The sequence below is a fragment of the Sorex araneus genome, chromosome 2 (assembly GCF_027595985.1).
Source record: "Sorex araneus isolate mSorAra2 chromosome 2, mSorAra2.pri, whole genome shotgun sequence".
Classification (NCBI taxonomy): Eukaryota; Metazoa; Chordata; class Mammalia; order Eulipotyphla; family Soricidae; genus Sorex; species Sorex araneus.
The window spans coordinates 139699677-139720587 of NC_073303.1; the positions used below are offsets into that span (position 1 = coordinate 139699677).

General features: G+C 40.5%; 1 protein-coding gene across 1 annotated transcript in view; it reads right to left on the minus strand.

Moving 5' to 3' along the window:
- Positions 1 to 20911, minus strand: part of CFAP91 (cilia and flagella associated protein 91) — a 110525-nt gene that overhangs the window by 82552 nt on the left and 7062 nt on the right. Inside the window, exons 3-5 of the mRNA XM_055127747.1 lie at positions 20649 to 20806; positions 18139 to 18222; positions 17373 to 17429 (exon numbers count right to left, since the gene is read on the minus strand). Coding sequence (XP_054983722.1) covers positions 17373 to 17429; positions 18139 to 18222; positions 20649 to 20806 — 299 coding nt within the window. The remainder of the gene's footprint in view (positions 1 to 17372; positions 17430 to 18138; positions 18223 to 20648; positions 20807 to 20911) is intronic.

Genomic DNA, 20911 nt, shown 5'->3' on the forward strand with positions numbered 1-20911 from the left:
AGCGTATTTGATATGCCAAAAACAGTAACAACAATGGGCCTCATTTGCCTGACACCAAAAGAGCCCCCAATATGGCAGCGTTAAGAAGGATGAGCAAGGAGAGGTTGATAAAATCTCAGGGATGAACTAGACTGCCAAAACGAAGAAAGACTAAAATGACTGTACTTTCACTGGAAGTACTTGCGATAGCTATTAGACAAGAAAAAGAGATTAAGGGCATCCAGATAGGAAAGGAAGAAATCAAACTCTCACTATTTGCAGACGATATGATACTATATCTAGAGAAGCCTAAAACCTCTACTAAGAAACTCTTAGAAACAATAGACTTATACAGTAAAGTTGCAGGCTACAAAATCAATACCCAAAAATCCATGGCCTTCATATATGCAAACAATGAGGCAGAGAAAAGGGACATAAAAAAAGCAATCCCATTCACAATCGTGCCCCAGAAAATCAAGTACCTCGGAATCAGCTTAACCAAGGAAGTAAAAGACCTCTACAAAGAAAACTACAAAACGCTACTCCATGAAATCAAAGAGGACATGAGGAAATGGAAACATATACCCTGCTCGTGGATAGGGAGAATCAATGTTGTCAAAATGGCAATACTCCCCAAAGCATTATACAGATTCAACGCGATCCCTATAAGTATACCCATGACATTCTTCAAAGAAATGGATCAAGCAATCCTAAAATTCATATGGAACAACAGACGTCCAAGGATAGCTAAAACAATTCTTGGGAAAAAGACGATGGGAGGTATCACCCTCCCCAACCTCAATCTTTACTACAAAGCAGTAACAATTAAAACAGCATGGTACTGGAACAAAGGCAGAGCCGTAGACCAATGGAACAGGGTGGAGTACCCTTACACGCAACCCCAAATGTATGATCATCTAATCTTTGATAAGGGAGCAAGAGATGTGAAGTGGAGCAAGGAAAGCCTCTTTAACAAATGGTGCTGGCACAACTGGACAACCACATGCAAAAAAATGGGTTTAGACCTTGACCTGACACCATGCACAAAAGTCAGATCAAAATGGATTAAAGACCTCAACATTAGACCACAAACCACAAGGTACATTGAAGACAAGGTCGGCGAAACCCTCCACGATATTGAAGATAAAGGTATCTTCAAAGGTGACACGGAACTAAGCAATCTAGTAAAAACAGAGATCAACAAATGGGACTACATTAAACTAAAAAGCTTCTGCACTGCAAGAGATACAGTGACCAGAATACAAAGACTATCCACAGAATGGGAAAGGATATTTACACAATACCCATCAGATAAGGGGTTGATATCAATGGTATATAAAGCACTGGTTGAACTCTACAAGAAGAAAACATCCAACCCCATCAAAAAATGGGGCGAAGAAATGAACAGAAACTTTACCAAGGAAGAAATATGAATGGCCAAAAGGCACATGAAAAAGTGCTCTGCATCACTAATCATCAGAGAGATGCAGATCAAAACAACCATGAGATACCACCTCACACCACAGAGACTAGCACACATCCAAAAGAACAAAAGCAACCGCTGTTGGAGAGGATGTGGGGAGAAAGGGACCCTTCTTCACTGCTGGTGGGAATGCCGACTGGTTCAGCCCTTCTGGAAAACAATTTGGACGACTCTCAAAAAATTAGATATTGAATTCCCATTTGACCCAGCAATACCACTGCTGGGAATATATCCCAGAGAGGCAAAAAAGTACAATCGAAACAACATCTGCACATGTATGTTCATCGCAGCACTGTTTACAATAGCCAGAATCTGGAAAAAACCCGAATGCCCCAGAACGGATGACTGGTTGAGGAAACTTTGGTACATCTATACAATGGAATACTATGCAGCTGTTAGAAAAAAGGAGGTCAAGAATTTTGTAGTTAAGTGGATGGGCATGAAAAGTTTCATGCTGAGTGAAATGAGTCAGAAAGAGAGAGACAGACATAGAAAGATTGCACTCATCTATGGTATATAGAATAACAGAGTGGGAGACTAACACCCAAGAACTGTAGAAATAAGTACCAGGAGGTTGACTCCATGGCTTCGAGGCTGGCCTCACGTTCCGGGGAAAGGTCAACTCAGAGAAGCGATCACCAACTACATTGTAGTCGAAGGCCATGTGGGGGAAGGGAGTTGCGGGCTGAATGAGGGCTAGAGACTGAGCACAGCGGCCACTCAACACCTTTATTGCAAACCACAACAGCTAATTAGAGAGAGAGAACAGAAGGGAATGCCTTGCCACAGTGGCAGGGTGGGGTGGGGGGGAGATGGGATTGGGGAGGGTGGGAGGGACGCTGGGTTTACGGGTGGTCGAGAATGGGCACTGGTGAAGGGATGGGTTCCCGAACTTTGTATGAGGGAAGTATAAGCACAAAAGTGTATAAATCTGTAACTGTACCCTCACGGTGATTCTCTAATTAAAAATAAATAAATTTTTAAAAAATATGCAGTATCCAAATAACATAATTTTCCTTGTTACAATAAAATAATGAAATAAAAAGGCAATTAATAGGCCAACTTAATAATAAATAAAATGACATGTTACAGAATACGGAAAAAAAAAATGACTGTATTTTCAACACACATACGCTGGCATCATAAGCATCCATCAAAGTCCTGATGGTGCAAGTGCAGAATATCAAGTACGACATCATTGGTCTGACTGAAATGAGAAGGCATCAATGACATCATGCCATTTTTGACACTAGAGAAAAACTGTTCCTTGGAATGTGCGACAACAGAGGCATTGGTGGTGTCGGTGTCCTTGTCAACACGAAATTGGCCATGAGCATTGATTCATTTGAATGCCTAACAACCCAAATCGGACGATTACGCTTGAATAGATGTGGCTCACTGCCTGCAGTTTCTATCTTCGTTGTCTATGCACCAACATCCAACTACGACAAAGAAGAAATTGAGAAGTTCTACATGGAGCTGGAGAAGTTCTATAAAGAAGACCACACCTTCTACAAGATCATTGTTGGTGATTTTAATGCCAAGATAAGACCAAGAAGGTCACCTAAAGAACTCCACATTGGGTCCCATGGCCTAAAATGGAACGAACAGGGTGAGAGACTGTCTGAGTTCATCCTGTTGACCAGGACCATCCATGGTAACTCACAGTTCCAGAAGGCCGAATCTAAACGTTGGACATGGGAGTCTCCCGGTGGATAGTTCCACAACAAAATTGACCCATCATATTCAATCGAAGGTTTTGCCTGACCGATGTGGCTGTTATCCCAAAATTCCAAACGGGATCAGACCACCGTCTCCTTTGTGCAAAATTCTACTTCACAGAGCAGAGAGAAAGGTCTGCAAAGTTTAAGTTTAAGAAGAGAACTCCCAGAATGACCACAAACTGGGAGCTCTTTGGCACTATTGCGGCAAGGTGGGAAAATGCCGTCATTGACAACATCGACGAGGAATATAATCGACTGGTTCAGCACCTCCATAACTGCATGAGGAAAGCTGAGAATGGGAACGTCACAGATGCCTATCTTCAGAAACTTGAGCTCATTTGCCAACGTGGTTTGGCACGAGCCTCAGGAAACTACAAGCTAACATCCAACCTCGTAAAGCTGTGCAGAGAAGTGATAAAGGGAGATCTCAAAGAGAGAAGAGCAGCAGCATTGACCGATGTGGCGGAAGCCCAGAAAAGTATTTGCAACGCTCGCCTGTCCTTCACCAACTACAAGACCAAGATGACTCCCCTCTGATGTTCTGATGGTTCTATCACATCTCCCAGAAGGACAATGGAGAGGATTATTCACGACTTCTACTTGGATCTCTTCAACAGCCATGTCCAACTGTCCACATACCAAATTCCGCAGAATGGATATGTCGTTCCAACATCCTCCATTCCGAAATCCAACACGCCATTTCATCGGTAAAGACGCATACAGCACCTGGTCCAGACAGGGTCAGACCCGAACACCTGAAGAATCTGCTCCCAGTACTCGTCAATACACTGGCTCAGCTCTTCACACAGTACCTGTCTGAATGCAAGGTTTCGTCCCAGTGGAAAAACAGCAAGACCATTCTGTTGTACAAGAAGGGAGACATCCACATCCACAACATCAGCAACTATCACCCAATCTGCCTGGTATCCGTCATCTGCAAGTTGTTCACTCGAGTCATCCTGAATAGAATAGGCAGAACACTAGACGAAGAACAAACATGCAAGCAAGCTGGGTTCCAAAAAGGATTCAGCATGATCAACCATATCCACACAGTGACCAAACTCATTGAAGTTTTGTGAGAGTTCAAGATGCCGCTCTGTCTAACATTCATCGATTTAAAGAAGGCCTTCGATTCTGTTGAGACTGAAGCCGTCATCGGAGCCCTAGCCAAACAGGGCGTTTAAACTCAGTACATCAAGATCCTCTGTGAGCTGTATTACGGAGTTACCACCAGGATCTCACATTTTATGAGGAAGTGATCATTGACATAAAGAGAGCAGTTTGGCAGGGTGATACCATTTCATCGAAACTCTTCAGTGCCACCCTTGAGAATATCATGTGATGACTGGAATGGGAAGGAATGGGAGTGAAGATAGACGGTCGGCGACTACACCACCTCCACTTTGCTGATGACATTGTTCTCATAGTGCCAAACATTAGCCAAGCGGCACAAAGGCTGGCCGACTTTGACCACAAGTGTGGAAAGGTCGGATTGCAGCTGAATCTCAGCAAAATGATGTTCATGAAAAACAAACTAGTCCCTGACATTCCATTTGATCTCAATGGAACAAACATCTCCAAATGCAGCAGCTACATGTACCTGGGTCGAGAATTCAACATGAGGAACGACTTGGTGCCAGAACTGTGCAGGAGGAAGAGAGCAGTGTGGAATGCATTCAAGAGCATCGAAGAAGTGGTTAAGAGGACAAAGAACCTCCGGCTCTGGGAAAATCTTTTCAACTCCACCATTCTTCCTGCACTAACATACGCCTCAGAGACCTGGGCCCTACGCAAACAGGATGAGAATGCTATTTGGGTTTCCCAACGAGGAATCGAAAGAGCTATGCTAGGAGTATCATGTTTCACTGAAGTGAGAGAAGGAATCCGGAGTTCCAACCTCCATCGATGGTCAAGAATCAGGGATGCTATCTTGTTTGTCAAGGTGTCAAAAATCATATGAGCTGGACACAAAATGCGATTCAGAGACGACCACTAGACTAGAGCTGTTACCGACTGGATTCCACAGGACATCAAAAGACCGCGTGGCCGCCCACCAACAAGATGGACAGACTTCTCCGTCAAAACCCTGAATGAACAATTTGAGGACCTTCTTGTTCCTGGAGCGAGCAGATATCATTGGACTACACTAGCTCGAGACAGGGACAAATGGAGACATTACTGGTGCCCACTTGAGCAAATCGAAGATCAACAGGATGACAAGTGATACAAGTGATACAAAGGGATGGTAAGAAAGGAATCCTTCCTTTGCTCCTAACCTCAGTGGAAAAACACTGATTTTTTTGCTATTACATTGATGTTAGCTGTAGGATTTTGTTGACCGTTTTTATCAATTTGAGGAAATTCCCTTTTTCCTAGATTTTTTTTACCTTTGTTTTATTTGGGGGCCATACCCAGTAGTTCTCAGAGCCTATTCCTGGATCTGTGCTCAGGGCTCACTCCTGGCAGGCCTCAGGGGACCGTACTTACCCTCAATATGTCTGATGTTTTGGGTTATTTTATATCCTATTTCCCTTCTCATTTAAAATATTTTATTATTGTTGACGTAATTTGGGTTTCAGTAGTGTGAATGCTTTATTCCCGCTTTTTTAATGTTTCTCAGGGGACAGGGAGATAACTCAGTAACAGAGTACTGCCTCGCATTTATGCAACACTGGGTTCAATCCTGGGCACCAGAAAATCAATCAATCAATAAAATAAAATATTCAAGTTACTTTAAAGTGATAAACCAATTCTCCACACCTACTCTGACCCCCACAACCTATGGCTCAGTGTGGTTTAGTCAGAAGGAGATTTAAGAAGTCCAGAGCACCTCACAAAGAGAAAAACCACAACTGCACTCCAAAGGCACCATCAAAACATAGGGCGTAAACATACCTGTAAGGGGAGCAAAGGTACCGTGATTATCAGACATCTGCCCGCCCCCAGCTTCAAAAAAAAATACCCTCTGGACATAAACAGCATCATCTACTCTAAGTCTCACTAACAGTAAGCATAACATCTAAGACAGTGGGAAAATGTAAGAACACCAACATACCAATAGAAGAAACCCTTGAGTTGTCGTCAGTAACAGCAAATATCTATAATCTGCCTGAGGGAGACTTTAGGACAACAAAATGCTAAATGATCAAAAAAAGACATTTGAGCAAAGAATTAACAAACTTGAAGAAAGTTTGATGTGGTTAGGGAGGTAAAAAAGAAATATCCTAAATTGGGCTGGAAAGATAGCACAGCGGGTAGGGCGTTTGCCTTGCATGTGGCTGACCCGAGTTTGATTCCCAGCATTCCAAATGGTTCCCAAGCACTGTCAGTAGTAATTCCTGAGTGCATGAACCAGGAATAACTCCTGTGCACTTCCAGGTGTGACCCAAAAAGAAAAAAAAATAGTCTAAATAGAAATAACAGAACTTAAGAATGCAGTAGGAAGCCTTAGAAGCAATATGAATGATGCCCCAAAAAACGAATCAGCATGCTTAAAGATACAGTAAACAAATACATCAAGAAAGAAGAGGAAATAGAAAAACAATCAAGAAAAAAATGAAGAAAACATGAAAAAATTGACAATAGTAAGAGGAAAGTGAATTTCAGAATTATAGAAATCCCAGAGGAGAGGAAAATGAAAAAGGAGAAGGAACACTAGTTGAAAAGATAATGGGGTGGGGGGAGGCTGAAGCAATAGCACAGCGGGTAGGGCATTTGCCTTGCACACGGCTGACCTGGGTTTAATTCCCAGCATCCCATATGGTCCCCCGAGCACCGCCAGGAGTAATTCCTGAGTGCATGAGCCTGGAGTAACCTCTGAGTATCGCTGGGTGTGACCCCAAAAGCTAAAAAAAAAAAAAAAGATAATTGGGGAAAATTTCCCCAACTTGAAGAGGAAGATAGGAGTAGAGATACAAAAGGCCTGGAGAGTACCAAAAAGAATAAACCCAAACAAAACTACACCAAGGTTTCATAATCGGATGGCAAGAACCAAAGACAGGCTCCTTACAGCTGCAAAACAGAAGCAAAACCTCAAATACAAGTGACAAAATATCAGATTATTGGAAGATTTCACTAATGAAACTCAACAAACAAGAAAAGAAGAACTTATACAAAATATTGGGTAAAAAGAGCTTCGAATTAAGAATCCTGTACCCAGAGGCACGGCGGGTAGGGCATTTCCTTGTACGGCAGCCAACCCGGGGTTGATCCCCGGCATCCCATAAGGTCTCTTGAGCACCACATGAAGTTTTCTGTGTGCAAAATTCTGCACTATTTCAGAGTGCAGAGCCAGGAGTAACCCCTGAACACCACTGGGGGTGGCCCAAAAACAAACAAAACAAAAAGGTAGTACCACATAGTGCAAGCAAACAAACTCTACATATAGATATGAAAACACATTCTTCAGATCAGTAATGTCTAAATGTCCATAGGATTAATGCCATAAAATGACACAAAGCATCAAGTTGTACCAGGAAACAAAACCAAGCCTTCTATTGCTTATAGACAACACACTTAAACTCCCATGATAAACACAAGCTCAAAATCAACAGTTGGAAGACAATTATACAGGTTAAAGGGAATCAGAAAAAAAGCAGGGACAGCTATACTTGTTCAGGCCAAAAAGCGCTCAAACTAAAGAAGATAATACAGATAGGGAAAGACATTACATACTGGTTAAGGGATCAGATCACAAGAATTTAACTCTCCTCAATATATATGCACCAAGCGAAGGGGCAGCAAAGTTTATAAAGCCACTTCTACGTGACCTGAGGACATATATTGATGCAATGCAATAGTGGTGGAAGACTTCAATACACCACTCTCAGCATTGGATAGAGCATTCAGAAAATGAATCAATAAAGAAGAGCCCTCAATAAAGAACCAGAAAATCTGGGTCTAATAGACATATCCAGAACTTTTCGCTCTCGCACCCAAAAATGCACATTCCTCTCCACTGAATATGGGACATTGTCCAGGATAGATCACATGCTGGGACACAATTCAAGCATCCATAAATTCACAAAAATAGAAATAATACCAAATATATTCTAAGACCACAAAGCCACAAAAGTAAAATTCAACCATTAAAAAGAAGTAGCAAAAGATTCAATACATGGAAATTAAACAACATACTGCAAAATAACTATTGGATCAAAGAAGAAATTTCCAAAATTCCTCAAAACAAATTAGAGAAATTCTGAAGATAGCAAAGGCCAGAATCTATTTTACATGGCAAAAGTGATATTAGTGGAATCATTTATACTATTCAAGTGCACATCAGAAAGAAAATGATCAAATCAACAATTAACTGCTAAGCTACAAAAACTAGGAAAGAACAACAAATAAATCCCAAAGAAAATAGAAGAAAAAATAATCAAAATTTACAGTGTAAATCAATGATATAGAAAATGAAAAATAATACAAAGGGTCAATGAAATCAGGAGTTGGTTCTCTCTTTTTCTCTTGTTTTAATTGAATCACTGTGAGGTACATAGTTACAAAGCTGTTCATGATTGGGTTTCAGTCTTACAATGTTCCAACTCCCATCCCTTCAACAGTGTACTTTTCCCACCCACATTGTCCCCAGTTTCCCTACTGCACCTACCCTCCTCCCCCCCCACCACCCCACCCCCCCACCCCGCCTCCATGGCAGACACTTTCCTCCCATTGGTCTGTCTGTCTGTATTCCCTCTCTCTTTCTTTTCTTTTAGGCACTGTAGTTTGCAATATTGTTACTGAAAGGTTATCATGTATATCATTTTAGATTCTTTCAGCACTCAGTTCTTGTCCAGAGTGGTCATTTCCAATTATTATTGTCATTGTGGTCCCCTTTACTGTCCTAACTATACTCCCCCATAAATTGTGGCAAGTTTCCTACCTCAAACTTAGTCTTCCTGGCCATCGGTTCTACCATCTTTGGAATCATTTCATACTACATTATTTTTTCAGTATATCCTGCAAATGAGTGTGATTATTCTATATCTCTCCCTCTCCCTCTTACTCATTTCACTCAGCCTGATACTCTACATGTTCATCTATGGAGATCTCATGACTTCATTTTTCCTAACAGCTGCGTAGTATTCCATTGTGTAGCTGTATCATAGTTTCATTATCCAGTCATCTGTTCTCACACTTGGGTTACACCCAGATCCTGGCAATTGTGAACAGTGCTGCTAAGAACATAGGAGTACAGGTGGATTTTTCTGCATTGTGTTTTTTGACCCCTAGGGCATATTCCCAGAATCTTGCTGGGTCAATATCAGACCTGAATCTATAAAGTACATAGAGGATAATATAAGCATAACCCTCCATGACATTGAAGCTAAAGGCATCTTGAAGGATAAAACACCACTGACTAAGAAGGTGGAAGCAAAGATAAACAAATGGGACTACATTAAACTAAGAAGCTTCTTCACCTCAGAGGAAACAATGACCAGAATACAAAGATAGCCCAAGGAACAGGAAAAATTATTACTCAACACTCATCTGATAAGGGTGATATCTTTGATATCAAAGATATATTAAGGCACTGGTAGAACTTTACAAGGAAAAATATCCAACCCCATCAAAAAATGGGGAAAAGAGATGAATAGAAGCTTCCTCAAAGAAGAAATATCAATAGCCAAAAGGCACATGAAAAAAATACCCTACATCACTAATAGTCAGGGAAATGTAAATCAAAACAACAATGAGATATTCATCTCACACCACAGAGACTGACAACTACAACAAGAACAACTAGTGCTAGTACGGATGTGGAGCGAAAGGGACTTTCATTCATTGCTGCTGGGAATGCCGACTGAGCCAGCCATTTTGGAAAATAATATGGACATTATTCAAAAAACTAGAAAGTGAGCTTTCATACAACCGAGGAGTTGTATGAAAGAGTAAGCAAAATTGGAAACCCCTAAGACAGATTCACTAAGAAGAGAAAAACCGACATAATAATATCAGAGATGACAGGGAAGAAATCACAATAGTCATCTCAGAAATATAAGAAACCATGAAAGGTTATTATGAACAATTTTATGCCACCAAGCTCAAGAACTTAAAAAGAAATGGATAAACTCTTAGAATCATATGAACTCCCAAAAATGAACCAAGAGGAAAGAGAAAACCTGAAAAAGACTAATCTTAAAAAAAAAAAAAAATTGAAACTTGGGGCTGGAGAGACAGTACAGCAGGGTAGGTCTTGCATGTCTGGCATGTGGCAACTTGGATTCAATCCCCATCACCTCATCTGATCCCCAGAGCTTGCCAAGGGTAAATTCTGAGCACATAACTGGGAATAACCCCTGACCATTGCCGGTATGATCCAAAAACTTTAAAAAAGAAGAAACTGTATCTGAACTGTGTACAGCATGTAAAGCATTTGTCTCGCATGCGGCTGACCTGGGTTCAATCCCTGGCATCCCATATGGTCCCCAGCATGGAGAGGAGCAATTTCTGAGTGCAGAGCCAGGAGTAACCCCTGAGCATCACTGGGTGTGACCCAAAATGAAAAAAAATAAAGAAGAAACTGAGACAGTAATTAAAAAATTTTAAACCCTCTAAGAGGAGTTAGAGTGATAGTATAGCAGGTAGGGAACTTGCTTTGCATGCAGCCAACCTGGGTTCAATCCCTGGCGCTCTATAATGTCCCTGGCTCCCCACCAGAAATGACCCCTGAGCACAAAGCCAGGAGTAAGCCCTAAATTCTTCAGGGTTGCTCAAATACCTCCAAGAAACTCTCCAAAAATCCCTCCAAAAAACATTCCCAAAAACAAAAGCCCATGTCCATGTAGATTCACTAGTGAGTTCTACCAAATTCCAGAGAAGACATAGTGTTTATACTCTAAGCTCTTCCAAAATATTGAAGAAACAGCAACTTCCTATAGCTTTTGTGAGGCCAACATTACACTGATAGCTAAACCATATTCCTAAAAAAGAAAACTGTAGACCAATATCCCTGATGAGCACTGATGCAAATATCTTCAACAAAATCCTAATGAACTGAATCAAGCAATATATCCAAAGAGTTATACAGCATGATTGAGTGGGGTCCATCCCAAGGATGCATGAATGACTCAATGTAAAAAAATCAATTAATGTAATACGCCATATCAATAAAAAGAAAGATAATATCATCTTGTCATATCAGTTGATGTGGAGAAGGTTGTGACAAGATCCAAAACTATTTGTGATTGAAAAATTAAAAACCTCAAAAAACAGGAATACAAGGAGCATAATGTAACATAGCAATGGTCATCTACAACAAACTCACAGCCAATATCAAAGTTAATATTGTAAAATTAAAAGCCTTTCCCCTGAGATCAGGCACATGGTATAGATATGTGCTCTCGCCACTTTTATTTAACATAATTTTGGAAGTCTTCACCACAGTAGCCAACAGCAAAAAAAATCAAATGGATCCAAATTTTAAAAAATTCAAAGTATTGCTATTTGCAGACATTGAAAACAGTTAATACCCCACCCCAAAGCTATTAGAAATAATAAACTAACAAAGTAAAGTAGCAAGGTACAAAACCATACACAAAAATCACTCCTGTACACAAATAATGAACCTGAAGGAGAATAAATCAAAATAGTATTCCTTTCAAAATAATGGCCAAAACAAATATCTAGATATCTAGGAATCAACTTAATGAAGACAGTGAAAGATTTATACAACAAAAACTAGAAATCACTATTAAGAGAAATAGAAAATACACACAGAAATGGAAAGATATTCCCTGTTCATGGATTGGAAGAAAAATCAACATTGTTAAAATAATTGTCCTACCAAACATGATGACCTCTCAGTGTCTATGTTGCAAGCTATAATGCCCAAAAGTAGAGAGAGAGTATGGGGAATATTGTCTGCCATGGAGGCAGGGAGAGGGTGGGAATGTGGGTGTATTCCTGGGATATTGGTGGTGGGGAATGTGCACTGGTGGAGGGATGGGTGTTTGATCATTGTGAGATTGTAACCCAAACATGAAAGCTTGTAACTATCTCACGGTGATTCAATAAAATTTAAATTTTTTTTTTAAAAAATGATTGTCCTAACCAAAGTACTATACAGAGTTAATGAAATACCCATTAAAATTCCAGTGATTCTGTTTACAATAGCCAGAATCTGGAAAAAACCCGAATGCCCTAGAATGGATGACTGGTTGAGGAAACTTTGGTACATCTATACAATGGAATACTATGCAGCTGTTAGAAAAAAGGAGGTCACAAATTTTTTATTTAAGTGGATCGGCATGAAAAGTTTCATGCTAAGTGAAATGAGTCAGAAAGAGAGAGACAGACATAGAAAGATTGCACTCATCTATGACATATAGAATAACAGAGTGGGAGACTAACACCCAAGAATTGTAGAAACAACTACCAGGAGGTTGACTCCATGGCTAGAAGGCTGGCCTCACATTCTGGGGAAAGGGCAACTCAGAGAAGGGATCACCAACTATAATGTAGTCGAAGGCCATGTGGGAGAAGGGAGTTGCGGGCTGAATGAGGGCTAGAGACTGAGCACAGTGGCCACTCAACACCTTTATTGCTTACCACAATAGCTAATTAGAGGGAGAGAACAGAAGGGAATGCCCTGCCACAGTGACAGGGTGGGGTGGGGGGAGATGGGACTGGGGAGGATGGGAGGGATGCTGGGTTTACTGGTGGTGGAGTATGGGCACTGGTGAAGGGATGGGTTCCCGAACTTTGTATGGGGGAAGCATAAGCACAGATGTGTATAAATCCGTAACTGTACCCTCATGGTGATTCATTAATTAAAAATAAATAAATTTATTAATAAAAAAATAAAATAAAATAAAATTCCAGTGATTTTTCAAAATCACGAAACAATCTGTATTAAAATTTGTATAGAAACATAAAACTCCCAGAATAAGCAACACAATCCTAAAGGGAAGGAAAGAGAAAGAAGAAAAGGAAGGAAGAGGGGCTGGAGATAGCACAGCAAGTAAGGCATTTGCCTTGCATGTGGCTGACCCGGGTTTGATTACCAGTATCCCATATGGTCTCCTGAGCACCACCAGGGGTAATTCCTGAGTGCAGAGCCAGGAGTGACCCCTGAGCATCGCCGGGTGTGACCCCCCCAAAAAAAAGTAAGAAAAGGAAGGAAGAAGGAGGAGGAGAAAAAGAGGGAGAGGGAGAAATAGAAGGAAGAAAAGGAAGAGAAGAAGGAGGAGAACTAGAAGCAGAAAAAGAAGGAGGAGAAAGAGAATGAGGAGGAGGCAGAGGAAGAGAAGGAGGAGCAGGAGGAGAAGGAGGAGGAGAAAGAGGGGGAAAAGGAGGAGGAGGGGAGAAGGAGTAAGTGGAGGAGGGGAGAAAGAGGAAGTGGATGGGAGGAAGAAGAAGAGAAGGAAGTGAAGGTGGAGGAAAAAGAGGAGGAAAAGGAGGAAAAGAAGAAGGAAGAGGAGGAGGAGGAGGAGGAGGAGGAGGAGGAGGAGCAGGAGGAGAAGAAGAAGGAGGAGCAGGAGGAGGAGAAGGAGGAGAAGGAGGAGCAGGAGGAGGAAGAAATCGCTTAGAATAAAAATAGACCTGCAGAACAATGGAACAGAGCTGAGAGTCAACCTTGAGGTTTATGAACAACTAATCTATGAAAAGGGAGCTCAACATATAAATTGGAGCAAAAACATCTCTTACACTTACAATTGAGCTACCATATGACCCAGCAATTCCACTTTGGGTATCTATCCCCAGGACAGAAAAACATTCATTTAAAAGGATATATGCACACCATTATTCATTGCAGTACTCAGTACAGAGTATTTTAAGATTTGGAATCAACTTAGATGTCGCAAATCATGAAGATGTGGTATATGCACAATGGAATACTAGGCAGCTGCAAGGAATAATTAAGTCATGCAATTTGCTGCAACATGGATGGAACTGGATATCATGTGAAATGAAGTAAACTAGAAGTAGAAGGACACAAGATGATGTTACTTATATGTGGTATTTAGAGTAACTGGATGAGGAAATACAAGCATTTAAAGGGGGAGATGCCTAGATTACCCTTGGCCCCAAAATATGAGGAAAAGAAAAGAAATAGAGTGAAAGGGAAGGGGAGAAGAGACAGATGAAGAGCAACAGGGGCAGGGATCAAGGGGGGTTAGGTACATCTATGTTGTTAAGAAATGATAGTGCTAAATATCCAAAACACAAAGTCAACAACACTGAAATCACGAGACCCAAACTTATTCCAGGAGAGGGAACCTGGAAATATTGATGGAGGAAAGTTGACACTTGGGGTAGTGATCCATGATAGAACATTGTATGTCAAAAACCCAATTATGAATAACTGTGTAACTCAAGGTGCTTTAATAAAATAAAATTTGGAAAAAATATAAATTCTCTTCAACAAATACTATTGGAAAAACTGTATAGCCACATGTAAAAAAAATTGCAATTAGAATCATACCTCACATCTTCACAAAAGTAAACTCACAATGGATTACATATCTTGAGAGTACACCAGAACCCATCAAATACATTGACAAAATATTGAAAAAACTCTCCAGAATATTGACTATAGAGTAGTTTTCAGCAAAATGACCACAGTGGCAAAGACAACAAAACCAAAAATAATCAAATGAGCTACATCAAATTTAAAAGTTTAAAAAAAGAAACACCCTACTGAATGGGGCAAAATATTTGCACACAGTGCAATAGCTAAAGGTTTGATACCCAAAAGCCACAAACTACTCACAAAACTCAACAACAACAAAAATCCAGTGACCCCCATCTACAATAGTGTGAGGTGGTAAATAGACAGTTTCACAAAGACGTAATAGTCAATAGACATTTGAAAAAGTGATCGTTGTCACTCGTTGTTATGGAAATAACAAATAAAAGCCACAGTGATATATCACTGCATGCCATGAGAATGAGGTGATCTAAAAGTCTGGAAATAGCCATTGCTGGTAGGGTTTTGATAAGAAAGAAACTCTCATACACTCTTGGTGGGAATGTTATCTGGTTCAGCCTCTATGGAATGCAATATAGAGATCAATCCAAAAACTAGGACCAGAACTCCCATAGAGCCCAACTTCTTGGAATCTCCAAATCACAAAAATTAATTAATTAAACTGATATATGTAGACCTACGTGTAGGAGAACATAGGGTTTATCCTTTCAGCCTTGCTGCAGGGAACTTAGGTTTATCATAGTGGTCCCAAGACACTCCCATTCCTTTGTTTATCTGTAAACTCTTCTCGGCACCCTCCTTCCCAACCACTTAATCACCTTTTCCCCTAATCAGATTCTGTTAACTTGTAAGATCAGATCCTTCTAAGACATTGAACTTGTATTGTAAGATAAATATTGCTCTTCTCTCTTTTGCACAGTTTACTTTAAAGCAATGTCCTTTCTATATGGACACAGGAAGACAGTTAATATTATGCTCTTGTAACTTGGGAGTTGATTAACTCCGAATATTTACTCCTGGGCATCTGCTTTCTCAACTCAGTTGCCCTTAGTTCCTAGTACCCCAAAAGCAGGGTCCCAACAGGGGGCGGAATGGACCCAGGGAAAGCTGTGAGCTACCCTGACATCAAAATGGGCCAGGTCAAAGCCCCATAATACTCAACTATAAGTTGAGGGCATGATCATGGACAAATGCTGTCATGATCCAAAGGTAACGATGAGACTAGGACCCTGCTGGGGTTAGGAAGACTAACCTAACCTGAGGACTGTGGTCTGGAATTTATAGTGAGATGTCCTCAGGAAGAACCAAACTTTAAGGTTATATCTCTTACTGTGCTCATACAGAATTACATTGCTAGAAATATTAGTAGATTTACTACAACTATGTAAGTGGATTATTAGCTGAGGAAAGGAGAAAGTGACACACCCTTGTTTGGATCCCACCTTTGAGCAGATCTCCTAGTAATCTCCTTAGATGAGATTTTGTCCTTGAGGAGTGGTCTTACCTCTCTTTGTTGATGAGTTAATGTTTCAACCCACCTTTGTGTCACCACCCTATGTTATTTTTATATAAACTAAGACTGTAGGAAAAGTAGGGGAGAACACACAGAAGCAGGGAGAACACACAGAAGCACGAGAGAACACACAGAAGCAGGGGAGACACAAAAGCAGAGCACAAGGCGAAAGAAGTGAGAGCAAGAGGGGCATGGGAGAGAGAGAAGCAGAAGGGCAAAGAGACAGAAGCAGAAGGTGAACAGAGATTGAAATAAACTGCAATTGACACCGACCACCTGGCACTTGTTCCTTCCTTTGCCTGCCCATCTCCATCAGCCTCCCTGGGGTGTGGGAAGCAGCGTGAGACTACCAAACGTGGGCGGCGGGAGAGATAGAGCCCCACTGCCCCCTTTTGTGAACACACACCTATGTTCTTCACAGAGCTTAATACAACAGCCAGATATGGAGACAACCCAAATGCCCAAATATGGCAGAATGGAGCAAGAAGTTGAGATAGATAGATAGATAGATAGATAGATAGATAGATAGATAGATAGATAGATAGATAGATAGATACATACATACATACATACATACATACATACATACATACATACATAGGCTAGAGCAGTGGTATAGTGGGTAGGGCATTTGCCTTGCATGTAGCTGAACAGGGTTTGATCCCCAGCATCCCATATAGTCCCCCAAGCACTGCCAGGAGTAATTCCTGAGTTCAGAGCCAATAGACAAAATGAAGTACTATGCTTATCTTAAAAAGAATAAAATAATACAGTTTTGTAGCAACATGGATGGAACTAGAAGGTATCATGTGAGCATAGTCAGTCAAAAAGAAAGGGATAGATACAGAATAATTTCTCTCATATGTAAGACTTAAAGCTACACAGCAAGGCAACAACAAAGATCCTAAGAAAAACACAGCAGGAGAAATGAACCACACATTTTAGTTGTGCAGGGTGGAGTGGGGAGAAAGATAGGAGTACTGAGGTCCTTGTGGAAGGGAGATGGGTATACTGGTGATGGACATGTGTTGGAAATACGTGCATGAGAAATCATCATTAACAGCATTTTAAATCATCTCAATCAAAAACATCTTTAATAATATAATTAAATTCTGCTCATGCCTTCTAAAGTTTTTTGATATACAGTCTGAAATACATAAATTTAGAGAATTATATTTTGAGACAAATATGGAGTCAACCATAAATAAACCTGTCCCCAGATTTTAAAATAATAGTACTTACTTGGCTGCTGCAAAAACAGCACAGCATGGGGTCCGTGTATAAAATGGAAGGAAAGGTCTGGAAGAGAAAGGAAAATACAAATGTGAAGGACTTCTGCATCATTCCCATTCTGAACTATTTTTCAATTCCAATATGTTCCCCTTAAAAATCAATGAGCTTGAATATCCCATTAATCAGCAATCCTCAAACTTGTACATGTACAAAATCAATGGGCAGTGAGGATATTCCCAAGTCCCATCCAGGAGAGCCAGCAGCTCTAAGGTAAAGTCAATAAATGTGCATTTCAAATAAGCACTCCAGAGTTTTCTCAACAGATAAACAATAATCTTATAAGTGCCCACTATTGGGCTGTAGTTGGTCATTAGCTCCCAACAACTCCTCAATTTCCTAGGATACTCTGAAATTTCTAATGATTGTTTAAATACTTGCACAAAACAACCTAGCAAATGGGCATTCCACATTAACAATTTAGTGTTTTGGGGGTCAGAGAGATAGTACCACAGGGAGGGCACTTGCTTTGCATGAGATGGAACCAGGTTTAATGCCTGATACCCAATATGGCACCCTGAGTACTATGTGAGCACTGCCTGAGCTCTGAGCACAGAGCCAGGACTAAGCCCTGGGTACTGCATGATATGCCCCTCCCAAGCAAAATTATAATAAAGGGAAAAAATTAGTGTTACTTTGAAAAATTCAGCATCACAAAACTTCCATAGGAAAGTTGCTCATAAAAAATAATTTTTAAGGAGATAGTAATTGTGTTTACCTTTCAAAGTACTTATAGCGATTTCTTCCAGTAATTTCAGGATCTTTATAAATTTCTTTAAGCCTCTGACAATAAGCATCTGCTCTAAAATTAAGCAAAAAACAACATTATTCAAGTCTAAGATAAGAATTTTATCTAATATTTTTATGTCTATAAAGTAGGAGATATACAGGGAATCTCAGACTGAGAACAAGTTTATAAATAACTAACCTATATCTATATCTCAGACTACATAAAATTACTTTCCCTGGGTCTCCTGGAACCTTCCCTACCAGGAATAAACAGAAGATGTGGGAGTTTAAAAAAATGCACATTTTGGGGGCTGGAGCAATAGCACAGCAGGTAGGGTGTTTGCCTTGCATGTGGCCAACCCAGGTTTGACTCCCAGCATTACATAAGGTCCCCTGAGCATCGCCAGGAGTAACTCCTGAGTGCAGAGTCAGGAGTAACCCCTGTGCATCGCCAGGTGTGACCCCAAAACAAAACAAAATAAAATGCACATTTCACAGAGACTGACACACATCCAAAAGAACAAAAACAACCAGTGCTGACGTGGATGTGGGGAGAAAGGGACTCTCTTTCATTGTTGGTGGGAATGGCGACTGGCCCAGCCTTTCTGGAAAGCAATATGGGCATTCCTCAAAAAACTAGAAGTTGAGCTTCCATATGACCCAGCAATACCACTTCTGGGAATATATCTGGGTGCAAAAAAGTACAGTAGAAATGATATCTGCAATGAAATGTATGTTCATTGCAGCACTGTTCACAATAGCTATAATCTGGAAACAACCTGAGTGCCCAACAACAAATGACTGGTTGAAGAAACTATGATACATCTACACAATGGAATATACACAGCTGCTAGGAAAGATAAAGTCATGAAATTTGCTTATAAGTGGATGGACATGGAGAGTATCACATGAATGAGTCAGAAAGAGATAGACAGACATAGAATGACTGCACTCATTTGTGGAATATAAAATAACATAATATGAGATTAACACCCAAAGACAGTAGAACCAAGGGCCAGGAAGATTGCTCCACGGTTGGAAGCCTGCCTCATGAGCCGGGGGAGAAGGCAACTGAGATAGAGAAGGAATCATTAAGTCAATGATGACTGGAAGGATCACTCAGGGTGGGAGATGTGTGTTGAACATGGATAAAAGTACCAAGTATGATGGCCTCTCATTATCTGTATTGCAAACTATAGTGCCCAAAAGTAAGAAGTAAGAGAGTAAGAAGGAAATTGTCTGCCATAGAGGCAGGGTGTGGGGTGGGGTGGGCGCGGTGGGAAGGATACTGGGGACATTGGTGGTGGAAAATGTATACTGGTGGAAGATCGGGTGTTTGATCAATGTATGACTGAAACTCAATCATGAAAACCTTGTAACTGTAAAAAAAAAGTGCACATTTATGAAATATCATATACAAAATAATCACTTTTAATTAATAGCATATGAGAATAACGAAGTAGTAGAGTTTTGTTTGTTACCAAACATTTTTATGGCAACAAACAATTTTTTAAACAATTTTTAAAACAAAATAAATTTTAAAATGTAAAACAAATTCTTAAAATTTTTGTTTGGGGGCCATGCCCAGCTGTGCTTATAACTTACTCCTGGCTCTTCACTCAGGGATCACTCCTGGCAGGGCTCAGGTGAACATATGGGGCTCTGGAGATCAAACCCACATCAGCTATGTGCAAGGCAAATGCCCTAACTGCTGTACAATTGCTCTGGCCCCAGGTAGTACTTTTTGATTTATTAAATGAATAAGGAATTCTAGCGATTTGTCTCTGAAGGTTACTGGGGAGAGGTATCCAAATGTTTTTAGTTTTTTACTAGCAGAAAAGTACATCTGCAGGGGCCGGAGCGATAGCACAGCGGGTAGGGCGTTTGCCTTGCACGCGGCCGACCCGGGTTCGATCCCCGGCATCCCATATGGTCCCCCAAGCACCGCCAGGAGTAATTCCTGAGTGCAAAGCCAGGAATAACCCCTGAGCATCGCTGGGTGTGACCCAAAAAGCAAAAAAAAAAAAAAAAAAAAAAAAAAAAGAAAAGTACATCTGCAGAGATAGTGCAGCAGGTAAGACATTCACCTTGGACAGGATCAAACTGAGTTTTACTCCTGGAACCACAAATTGTTCCTCAAGCTCTACCAGGAGTGATCCCTGAGCACAGAGCCAGGAGTAAGACCTGAGTTCAGTTGAGTGAGGGCCACCCAAAACAAAAAATGAAAAATTGACTTGTAGTTACTAAGATCGAAGGAACAACATGCTGCATTTAATATATGTAAATATTTGTATATTCAGTTCAACATATAAGACTAACGATTGCTCCTGAATCAGATTCATTTCCATCTAAGGGGTTAAAATAGAGAATTAGGGGGCTCAATTGGCCTAAGTATTAGATTACAATTTTCAAGCAATGCAGAATAAATAAATGCAATTCTTTAAACTGCATCCTTTAAAAGCATACCCCTTACAAAAACTGCAGGTGCATGACACTTACGCTGGAACCCTCTGAAGGCCATCTCTGAGTTTAGTTTCAGGCCCCTTCCACTCTTGATTGATGAATGGTGGAATAGGGCTTGCCTTGCTCAAGTGCAGAGAATATCTTGGATAATGGGTCAGGTTGCTGAACATGTTTTGAAACCTGGGGACTTTTCTCTAATATTAGAACAAGGAGGCAAGAAGAAAAAAATATGAAATTATATCATCAGATTTTTCTAAATTATTTTCCATATATATGTATATATACAGGTATTTATAATA